Here is a 12,423-nt window from a genome sequence, read left to right as displayed (position 1 = left end):
TCTGGTATTCAGAGGTGATTTCCAGAAAAATGAACAAGTGTTATCTGAGTATCTTGGGTGAACAAGAATAAGGAAAAGCACAGAATGTTAACGAGTAATRCAGTAATTCCCCATGGGCACCTTGACACCTTGCCGTGATATCAGCTCATCTTTCTTTTTCCAGTAACATAGGCAATACAATGCTTTATGCTTGAAGATTTATTTAACTATTATGAAATATATGCAGACTTTTAAATATACTTTCGTCACCTCTAAAATTACCATTTTACATTAAGGACTAAAATTGCTTTTGTATGTATTAAATGGATAAGTTTCTTTTGTTTCAGTTTTATACATTATACATATTTCTAACATGATAGTAACTTAAGCTCAAGATAAATATCTTATCTGGTAATGGACTAGGGTGCTGTAGTATTCATCCCACACAGTAAGCTCCTCCACCTTCATCACATTAGAAATGCTGAGTTTGCACCACTCTACTGACTTCTTATACTTGGAAGCCTTATTTAACAAAAGATTTTTCTTCACCACTCTTTTCAGTCTCCATTCTTCCTTCTCATAAGGTTTCTATATATCTTCTGCCCATGCTCTCTTCCAATTCACTGTCAAGACCCTTTGTCTACCTCAGCTCAAAGCGAGGTGCTGGATGTACATTACTTTTTCCTATGTTCCTTATTTTTCTCTGTTCTGTAGGTTCTATGTAATTCCATCTGCTTTTCCATGTCAAGAATTCTATATTGCCATCATTTTTCTTCCCTGACTTTTCAGATTTTCTCATTTTCCTTTCCAGCTAGAACTTCTATGCAGGATCTCAGGATTCTCCATTCCTCTCATCACAGTGTTAGGAAGATAAGYTGTCAAAAGTGGCAGGGTGTCAAATATAAATTTGGCAAGTGTTGGGCAAAAAATTAGTTACCAGGATTTTGTTATTCTAGACTGTCTTGATGAGTGTCAGTCTGAGCTGCAGTCACAGACATGCAGAAGTTAGAGAAGGTATGACTATGCTCTTAGTTAACAGTGGTTCAACATTTTCCTTCTCCTCCCCAGCCCCCCRCAATTTTCCAAGTAATTAGTAGCATTTTGGCCAGATTTGGACTGAAATAGGCATGATGCACTGAAAAGTTACTGTGTCAAGACAGATGAGTCTGATTCTGACAGGAGCAGCCACCAAGTAAGAATGATATTGTTGCAAAATGTAGGTCCACAGCATGGGGTTCGAGTCACAGTCTGGCTRCCCTGGGGCTCCAAAGTGGGGCAGAGCCTGGCTGCTGACAGGGGGAAATACTGCAGTAGCACAGTCCTTTGGGCAAGATGGGGCAGCGTTAGAAATCAGATAGGACCTTCTTTCCTTCAGTAATCTCCGTAGCCTAAAAAAGAGATGAAGAAGTATGAATGTAGACCAAATTCAGAAATTCCTGCTAGCACTTGACAGTGCTGATGTGTGTTGTAAGTGCTGATATGAACAGAAATATTTGGTAAATATTTAGAAGCCCTTCTGCTCTAACCTGAGTTACAAGYTTGCCACATTGTAGTATCAAGTTCCTGGTGCTTCTGTCATGAACAGGCCACTTCAAACCTGCCTAGTGCYTCAGATTGCCTCAAATTTTTAAAAATCCTTCAACATCTGCTGTCAACCCTACAGGGATCAGATGAGAAAGCTCATGCGTCTTCATGCTCATTTGCTCTTGATTAATTTGGGCTATCGCTTGAATCTATAAATAACAAAAATACATTCCTCCTTTCTTCAGCTGCATGGAGTCAATTCTTAACATATTAACGTTGTTTGCATATGTGTTCTCCATTTTTRTTTGAGTAACAGAATTGTTGTAAACTAATAATCAGGTGCAGGTCCGGATACAGGAACCATGACTGAAGCGTAGATAACATTAAACCCAAGTCATCCCTGTTTAATAGCTGTATATTACAATGTAATTACAGTCTGGTTTTGCTCTTCCATGTCTTTTAATTCATGTAACAACAAAGATGATTATGTGGCTAAGAATAACTATGCATTGAAGATAAGTAAATCTGTTTTCTAATAGTATCTCTATTAAGAACCGTACCAAAGAAGCAATGATAAATAATTACCTGTGTAACCTTCAAATTTCCAGTTCAATGATTTGGATATAATTGTCTGCTGTAATTACAATACATTTGTCATGCACTATGATTCATGAATTTAGCTATCCTGTTTTAGCCTGACAGCTAATCAATGCTCATGTATGTTCAGACACTAAAAACAGCAATGATGGTCATATAAAAGTGTAGATAAATGGTATATTTCCTAAGATACCATTTCAGTACATCCTTAAGCTACTTAGAGTAATAATGAAAAATAATTRTCATATATAAAATGTTATTTATAACTGCCTAAAACATGCTGCACATGAACCTTTTTGTCKTACATCATGTTTGTAACACAACAGAGACATTAGAGAACATGCTAGTGACAAATGCTGTTAGCCATGGCATTTAGAATAAACACTGTCTTAAAATTTTAATGAAATTTTCTGTTTATTTTTACTTCCAATGTTAAGTGACTTCCAATATAAATTAAAAATATATTACAGTTAGGCTGAATACTACTTTAGCATTTTTATATAACGTTTTAGAATGTTTTTTCTTGTTATTTGGTTGCTAATGCTAATCAATTACTATGACAAACAATGTTGTAAATATATATTTAATTTAGTTAAATAGTGACTCTGTGCTGAGTGATCTTTTTTGTTCTCATTGTTCATAGCAGAGTTTTAAATAAAATGATGAGTACATTTCCTRTTTTCCTACTTACTCCATCTGATTTAGAATCATGAAATGTTGGCAGTAATTTCAGCAGTCTCTCCCATAGCAAGGTCGCCAAGAGCATTGCTGTTTGGTACAGTGCACTTTGTAGTTAGAATTTCCATGGCATTTAGGTGCACACAAATTAATAACCTTTTATATTAAATCCAATAGCTGTTACTGGAGCATTTGGAGTGCCTTGTCTCAAGACACGAAAGGTCGCTGAGGATGACAGTGGTGAAACGGCAAGCACAGTCTCCCTCAGGAGTTTCCAGTGAAGTTGAGGTCCTCAAAGCTCTGAAATCTCTGTTTGAGCACCACAAGGCTTTGGATGAGAAGGTACAGTATGGAAAAAAGCTTACCAAATACACTCTTACACATGTTTTACTGTGCCTCCTGATGCAACAGAGCAATAGTATTGTTAATTTCCTTTTTGGAATATGTCCTGTACTTACAGCAATTATGCACATCCTTAAGAAAGCAGGACCAATAACTTCCAAAAGCATGACCAATAATACACTTCTTGTCACTATAGCTATCATTTGAGCTCAATAATACTGACTGTTGTAAAACAATTTCATGTAAGTCTCACCCCTACCAGACATACTCCTCTTATTTAATACTAAGCAAACCTGACACCATGGAGTTTATTATCTCTGCTGTGTGTTTTTTAAGTAAGATATTGCTGAGAAAATRTAGATATCTCAAATTTCAATATCTTATCCACAAACTGAGAGTAAAAAGGCAGAATGAGATAGCATTTCCAACTACATAAAATAACTCTTCAAAATTTTTACAACTCATAGAAATATTGTTATTAGAGGAAAACCTCCTAAGTTTCAGAGATTTTTCAGCATTTACTACATAAGCGCATCGTTTCCTGTAAGAGTATAGTAACCTAAAAAGAGTACAATTTTTCACTATCAGAAGTAATGGAAGGCTTGCAGGACCAAGATGAGAAACACTAATGAAATTACTTGCATCTAGTTATGCCAGCTAAGGGGATCTTTGCACTGCATTCTCCATGTCCAGTGCTGGAAAAACTTAGTGTGCTTGCTTTGTGTGYGTATAACTCAGTATAACTACAAGGAATCTCCTTGAGCATTGCCTTATATGAAYTCAGAAATCCATTTTAAGTCTAGAAACAATATACTCAAAAGATGTATCTGAATTGAAAAGTGCTTTGAAAGTGAGGAGCACGTGAGAATCACTGCTTACCGGCAATGTATCTGCTTCCTTGTGAGGTCTGTCTTGGCTCATTGACTTGGGCTCAGCACCGTGGCTGAGTTGCGTCTGGGTCTGATGTGCTTGGGTAAACAGAAGAGACATCTTGTGCCCTACACAGTTGCATTGGATAGAACCACTTCAGTGGTCTCATAGTTAACGTTTATATTTACATTATATTTAATGTTTTCTTTTTCAGAAATACACTCAGAAAGTTGACTATATTTAAGGAGCTGTTAGGAAGCAGCTTTCTGAATAGGGTAGTTGGAGTTAAATAATAGTATTTATTTTTCATTGCTAATAAAGTCGAGGTACACTATAGATTATCACTTATATAGGATTTRACTATCAGATTCAGGTTAAATGAATTTAAGTAACTTTAAGAAATGCCAAGACTGAACTTATATTTTGTGAGTGAATAATATAWGTGAATATGTTCTGTTCAGGTATGCGTCATGAAAGCACACTTAAAGTTTAGAAAAGGAATATAGTGACACTTAGGTATTGTTRGCAGTTTGGGTTTTGTAAGATTTTGGCTGCCATTATGACTTACAAAATCCTGTATTATTAAAAATCTCTTATGAGGCTTAATAAGGCTTATGGTTTGAGTCTTGATGTTTTATTCAACATTTTAAAGACTGATAAAACTGTAAAGAGTAGGGAACTCTCATGTTTTACACTTTCTGACAGTTTGTTGGATAAATATAAGAAATCATGAAAACTAATCTTTAAATAGATTCAGATTACTCAGCAGTAATGTGCTTTTTAAATATATTTTTGTGAAGGTTTTTTTCTACTCTACAGCTTATTTTATATCTCTGGATGAAGATTACCATACAGAATCAAGTTGGAATTACATACAGTATTTCCACTTAAGTTTCTGAAAATTGTATTTTCTACKTTTTTACATAACAAATTAGAATCAGTAATCAGCTCATTTAAAAATTTTACCATAACACAGGTATAAATCATATGTATATACAGACTCTCTGTCCCAGTGGTAACAATAATTATCAGTGTAGAAAAATCAGCCATGTGCAATCATATTAGCAGAAGATTTGTATAATTTTAATTTACTTAACTCATGCTTTCATTATAAAACATTCCCAGAGTAACAGAGGAAACAATTTACTAAATGATTTTAAACTAATTTATTTTAAACCACAACCCATTATTCTGAGGTACAAGTCATGTATTAAATTATATGTTCATGTTATATTTCTCATTAGAAAGATTAGAACCAAGATGTTTTATATACCATCTGGATACCTGATGCTATAATGATACCACATTATACCACATATTGTCAGCATTATCAAGATTTTTACTCAAAAATGATGGAAGTAAGAAGGACTGCAGACACCCAAATGTGCTAATAAACTTTTATGGTGTATGAGTCATCTGTTCTGTACTTTCTTTGACAGAAAAATTGTACAGCATATATTTTAGRTGTGTTTCATTGCCTGCAGAAATGAGTTATGATTCCACCTATGAAAACTAGTTGGAAGTTATTCAGAGAATAGTAGATTAATGCAGATTGGGCCTCTTGGAGGACATCTGCCCCAACCTCCTGCTCAAAGCAAGGACAACTATTTCAAGTTGTTCAGGGCCTTGTCCAATCAAATTCTGAATGTYGCCAGAGAGAAAAATCTAGTCCAGTGTTTGCCTGTCTTCATKGTAATTTTTCTTTCTTAGTACCTAGTTGGAATTTCCCTTCTTAAGACTTGTGGCTGTTCCCTCTTGTCCTACCACTGTGTATCTCCAAKAAAAATGTGGCTCCATCTTCTCCACACCCTCCCATCAGGTAGTTGTAGAAAGCAATTAAGTCTCCCATGAGCCTTCCCTTCTTAAGCCGGAAAAGACCCAGCTCTCTCAGGCTCTCCTTATTTGCCAGGTGCTCTAGTCCATCTGACCATCTTGGTAGGCCTCCACTGAACTCACTCCAGTSTGTCAATGTCTTTCTTGTACTGRTGAGCCCAAAACCAGACGCAGTACTCCAGATGCAGTCTTACAAGTATTGAGCAGAGGAGAAAAATCGTTTCCCTCAGCCCATGGGCTGCACTTTTGCTAGTGTAGCCCCATATACGGTTTCACCACAAAGGGACACTCATGTTCAATTGCTGTTCACAAGATCTTGTCCGCAAAGCTGCCTTCTCCTCAGTCAGGTCCCAGCCCATCCTTTATCTCTGTTTACTTCAGGAGGTTTCTGTCAGCCYATTTCTCCAGCCTGTCAAGGTCACGCAGAGTAGGAGTGCTGCCTGCAACATATCTACCACTCTTCTCAACTTGGCATAGACCACAAACTTGCTGAGAGTGCACTCTGCTCCRTCATCTAGGTCATTAATAAAGACATAAAGCAGTATCAGTCTCCATGTCAACTCCTAAGAAGCACCACTAGTCATAAGATGCCAGCTGGACTCTGTGTCACTGAGCACAAATCTCTGGGGCTGGGAGTCCAGCCAATTTATAATCCATTTATTCAATTTGTATTTCACCAATTTCTCYTCAGTGAAAAAGATCTTGCAGAAAGCTTTGTTAAGGTAAACAACATGCACACTGCTCTCCCCTGATCCATGAAGCAAGTCATCTCAATACACAAGGCAATATAGTTGGCCCGTTGCCATTTGCCTTTGGCAAATCCATACTGGCTGTTCCCARTCACCTTCYTGTCCTTTGTATGCCTGGAAATGTAGCAAGGTAATTTCCRTGACCCTCCTAGCACTGGCCAGCTTGCATTTCCCTGGATTGTCCTACCTGCCTTTTTTGATGATGGATGTGACGTTCCCTTTTCTGGGTCATCATAAGCCTCCCCTGACTGCCATGACCTGTCAAAGATGATAAGAGAAAGGCCTCAAGGTGACATTGACCAAGTCTCTCAGCACCTTTGCTTGCAGCCAGTGTGGTTCCTTGGACTTGCGTGTGTTTGATTTGCTTAAGTGTCCTACCTTCCTCTACCATGGTAATGCTTCATTCCCACAGGCTCTGCTGATRGCTCAGGGTCCTAGGAGGCCTGAGGGCAGACCTGACCAGTAAACACAAATGATATGATACGTGATATGACACATGAAACGATGTATTTTCTTTTGAAATTGTTCGTTGTTCTTGCAGACAATGAAAATTGTTACAAAAAATGGACAAATTTTGAACATCTGAGCTTAGTACTGGTTATGATTAGGATCAATGTGAAATTCTGACTTCACATTTCTAGTAGCCTTTGCCACTGCCTGAGTCATTTCAAATTTGCAGCTGTAATCTCAGAGAAGATATTCTGTGTACAAACTTCATGCCAGTTAATTACTCCTGACCACTTTAATTTTTGAGGACTCAAAGACTTCTGTTATGKCTGCTAAGTAAGCTGATATGTAGCTGATTTATTTCATGTGATAAAAGATGTACAAATAATTTTAAGACAGCACTATAGGCTATTTGGGGATATATATAGATAGTGAATGAAGAAGGGGTTTAGTAGACATCATTAGTACTGAATATAAAATAGAAGCTCAGATTAACTTCATTGTTAGGTTAAACACTTAGCTAAGAATAGGTCAGGAAGTACATTTTCCTTATATTCAATTTAGGAAGAGAAAAAGCTGGAAAAATGGTCATTTTATCTATACCATTATRTAGCTTTAATTGCCTTCTAATATCTGTCTGAATATGTTTCTTTTCTGCAGCTTTTCTTTCTGCCTTAACTTAAACTTTTAGTTCATCTTTTAAAAGGAGCATTTAAAAAGAAGAAACCATTTTAAGCAACTTCTCCTCCAAACTCTCTTTTGAGGATTTTCTAAGGAAAATACTCCAGCTGATCTTCACAGAGAAAAGCAGCTACTGAGTTTTATCATCATAGCTAAGATTCAAAAATGCTCTTAGGATTAATTCATGGCAGAAAAGTATACTTGACTATTCTCGCAAACAAAAACAACTAATTCATGTTGACATTATCACTATTGTTTTTATTCATAAGAAGGTAGCTAAGAGAGCTTTTATTCACTAGAGTATTCATGGAAAAAGTGCTTCAATTCCAGCATGTACCAGTATTTTTGAAAGCTCTTTGTGGGCTGAATATCTGGAGAGAAAGAAGAAAGAAGAAAGAATTTGACAGCAGAGAAAAAAGCGAGATGCAGTTGCTAGGAGACAGGGATAGATGGGTGATATCTTGCACTGACAGCACTGCTAACATGAGATCAACTATGTGACATTTCAAGATAATATGGATGCATTTAAAAGCCAATGGAATATCCGGTCATCTGCAAACACATTGGATACACCCAGTCACAAGGAGAGACCGCACCTTTTTTGCTGTGCCTGTGTCAATATAACAGCAATCTGTCCTTTGAAAATGCATATTATACCATGTTCTGGTACATCAGATGACATCTGATAATTCTTACTTAACTTCGTGAAACCTTATTTAGTAAAGCCGTAGAAATATATTGTTGAAGTACGATATGAAATTTAGGTAGCACATCATTCTGAACTGATAAACACTATCTCACTAAGGTTGTGRTTACTTCTATGAACTATATTTATTCATTCACTGTCTTTGAATTCCAGAAATGAGAAAGCAATGTAAAATATTAAGCATTTATCGATATTCATCATATGCAAAACASAATGGTTGGATAAGAAAATTTTGCAGTTGTACCTGCTCCTTTGTCTCTTAACAAGACAGTGATCCTGGAAAATGGTCTTACCTGCCTATCAGAAATTAGGATAGTTTTGTTTACTTTAACATAAATTTGAAGAAATAATCCAGTACAAAATTTATTGAAATACGTTTGTTTAGGTCTTTACAGAGCCTTTGGCCATCATCCCATATTTAGATTCAAGGGTTATTCATTACGACTTACRACATTCAGGCAAACATTAGTACAATTACTCTCTGGTAAATATAACTCACAATAAAAACTTTCTTCGTAGTTTATATACTGCATGCATCAGTATGCCATTTGCAGTCTGTATTCTTTTGTCGAATGTGAATGACCAAACCTGAAATCTTTATTCAGCTTCTGTGCTCTTCCTCAAGTTTATTTTGAAATCAGCTGAAGACTAAGAAAGAAATTTACATTAACTTAAGAAATAAAAGTACCATTTCAGTATGTACGCTATTTACAACAATATGATCTCTGGGCTATAAACCGGAGCAGAATTCTCCTTCAAATAAAAGTCCTGGTGTAGCACTTTTTCTCCCTTTCTCTGGTAAAAATCAGAGATTTCTCCCAACTTCAACAACCACAGCGTTAGGTGGTTGACCAGTAGGTGTGAGTTGTGACACTTCCGATGTCACCATGGTGAATGTGAACCTGAATTAGTTGTTCACTGCTCGGATAAAGGGGCAAAGGAAAAAACTTCTGTGCCCAGGCAGAGTTGCTCTCAGTTCTTTTTGCAAACCTGAAATCCAGAGGATAAAAAGGGCCATTGGACTGCAACTTTTGGACACGTAGTTGGGAAAAAAAAAAAAAAGGCAATGCATTAACTGTGTACATACAGAGGAAGAATTTGAAGGGAAGGGAAGGGAAAAAGAAAACAGTCACTCTTTTGCACTGATAGTGCTGATAGTGGTCCATTTGATTACTGACAATAGGTCAAGAATGAAAACTTGGATTTGACCATAATAGCTTTATATTCAGAGYGATGCTGTTAATTCCCTACCCATTTTTCTAGTGTTATGTAAAAAMATACGTCCCTCCTATTTTTTCCTTGAAAGAATTGCCTGTTATTTCTGAGAAGTGTTGTTTTCAGGCTTTAAAAAGTSCACATAAAACCCACTCAGATTCAGTTCTGAGTGATACAGTGTGTAAAGTTTATTTTTTGTGAATCTAGTTCCCAGTGGAGCTGTGACTTCCTCACTGATGTTSCCCTACTGGTTTGCAAATTCACTATTCAAAGTGATGCAAGTGTTTTAGACTGTTTAAAACCTGCATTTATAACATGAGTTCTCATTTATAAAACACTTTGTTTGCATATGTAGTGGTCTCAGGAAACTTTATGAAAATTTAAATAAAATTACCAACTCACCCCTGCACTCAATTTCAGCTAATTGAGACTTTCATCGTGTGAATTTTTCCYCAATTAATTTGTCTCTCAGCTCTGCTTACAGCCTAGAGGACTCAAGCCAGAAATACAACTGCCATTTTTGTATGTATTTTTTGAAAGTAATTTGAGACTTCCATTGCTGCTGTTGCCAGCTCCCACCRTGTTCAGAGAGACTGAAATCAGGTTTCTTGAGACAGGACTGCGCCCCTCACTTGTGGAACATGGACTTTAAATAATAGTAGAGAGGTAGTGAAAGACAGAAATGGTGGTGGGAAGAAAAGCAAGGTACAGAAGGGTAATTTTAGGATCTACAGAGAAATCAGGGAAAACTCCGGGAAGGCAAAGAGCATAGGAGGAGTAGAGGGGGAGTAAAGATKTGAGTGCTATCTAGTGGATCACGTTGCCTAGGACTGCATGGAGAATCAGAAAGGTTATCAAGCAGCCCTTGGATGTTGAGAGAACTGGAGAAATGCTGCAAGCATTCATGTAAAACAGGAAAAAGTAAAGGCAATTAAAGTAAGAAATACTTTCTCATCTATTTAAACAATTACAATATTTCAACTACACATAGAATAATTGATTCATTAAATATTTTGTATGAAATATTTTTATGAAAAATAAAGTTTGATGAGGATTGTGAAGAAATTAGAATTAGAAATTAGAACTTTTTAAATTACTCCTAAGTATTCTGTGTTAGATTTGCATACTAAAACTTACATAAAATGATGATAGTTATAACTTCTGCAGCATTGTAAAGCTGAAGCTTTATTAGTATCTGATTTTTGTCATGTAGCTGATTTTGAAAATTGAGGCTTATGATTAAAGGCTTTTACAGATATCTGTGATTTACGTGGCACATTTTGGGTTCCATCACGTATTCTAACTGCACTCTGTTATTCTGGTGTAGGGAAACAGTTTAGACAGCCATCAAAATATGTAGTGACTTTCACTCTTACAGTTGTTAGAGATGAAGAACTGTCACTGTCAAACTTCAGGATGGCTTAAACTGTTCGTTTGCATCAGGTGAGGAGCAGGCAGAGTCAGTAACTGCAGCTCGCCTATTGGTTAGGTGTTGGTGCCCTGTAGGAAATGCCCGTGTAGGCTGTACATGCATCGGTGGGTACATTAACAGTTGATTTTTTTCARTCTTCCAGTGCTGAAGGAATAAAGGGAAATTAATAAATCAAAAGTTGAACTAAAAATTAAGGGTTTTTTTTTAATCTTGGGGATTCTTAATACTGCTTTTTTTATCGTAAGACTCTTCAACTCGTTTTAATTTTGTTCCTTTGAGGGCCTCTCACTCATGATTTCTGCTCTCTGGAGGTTAGCATCTTGTTTAGAATATACTAAAGATACCCGAGGTTATTTAAATAATTTACTGAAGACATAAAATACATTTTTAATTTTTTGTTTCTTTTAGTAATCCTTAACTATATTAAGGTGACCTAAAACTCAAAGTACTGCATAAGCAATAAATAATTAAAATATAAACTAGATTTGCATTTGTTAGTAGTGTTTGTTTCCTACAAATGTATTTACTGTTTAGATTTAGTTCTTTCAAAACTTAATTAGGATAAAATTTGTGTACATGTTAATAAATAATTTTCATCTATTAAAGTGTAAGCCATTCTTGAGATGTAGGAAATATATGTCACAAGGTTCTTACAAAATTTAAATTCTTCAGTATTAAGGGAAAATAAAGTATATAAGAAAAGGTGATATCATTTATTAGGCTAAGAGATATCACTGGAAAATGTGTAAAGGCTTTAGGGCATACATATTCTTTAAGGGTCTTCCATATTTGTCAGGAGTCTGAAAACAATTGTATATACTTGAAGAACATACATTGTTTCCTAAGTACCTTAAAGCTTGATTTTTCTTTTCTTTTGTTTTCCAGCTACATCTGTTGATCTAACAGAATATGTTAACTTTCTCTACAGACATTGCTAATAGCCTTAATCATCCTTAGAGCATCAACTGGAACAGCACTACAGMAGTATGGTTGGCATAGGAATAGAAATATATCCTTTAAGCGTTAGTTGATTRGCCAAATTGTAGGTCATTTTGTTTGAGGTACAAATGAAGCTGTGTAGGGCAGGAGAAGAGTTGCCATAGGATCCCTGTATAGTCAGAAGAGAGAGAGGCACTCCTCCACGGAGCAGTGAAGCTCACTTWAGGTCTAATTTGCTGCTGGATTATATTGGGAGCCTGGTGACTGTGCTGTTAACTTAGGTTATCTAAGATTACAAGAGCTGACTTTGAGCTGGGGTGCTCGAAAAGAAAAATATTTCTTCAGAGATACTAAATTGTAGTTCTTACAGAGAGCACTTCACAGACTTTCTTAGAACAGAATAAGTCATCTATGAAACTGGTACAAACACA

The 12,423-nt window shown here is 36.2% G+C and overlaps 1 protein-coding gene across 1 annotated transcript in view; it reads left to right on the top strand.

The window, feature by feature from the left end:
• The window catches only part of PPFIA2 (PPFI scaffold protein A2), a 338,119-nt gene that overhangs the window by 210,357 nt on the left and 115,339 nt on the right, over window positions 1-12,423 (top strand). The window contains exon 5 of the mRNA XM_085307650.1: window positions 2,956-3,120. Coding sequence (XP_085163776.1) covers window positions 2,956-3,120 — 165 coding nt within the window. The remainder of the gene's footprint in view (window positions 1-2,955; window positions 3,121-12,423) is intronic.

This window comes from Rhea americana, unplaced genomic scaffold, assembly GCF_003343005.1.
Source record: "Rhea americana isolate MKP2758 unplaced genomic scaffold, rheAme1 scaffold_260, whole genome shotgun sequence".
NCBI classification, from domain to species: domain Eukaryota; kingdom Metazoa; phylum Chordata; class Aves; order Rheiformes; family Rheidae; genus Rhea; species Rhea americana.
Note: the sequence above shows the minus strand (reverse complement) of the source record. Positions and strands in the feature narration are given on the sequence as shown.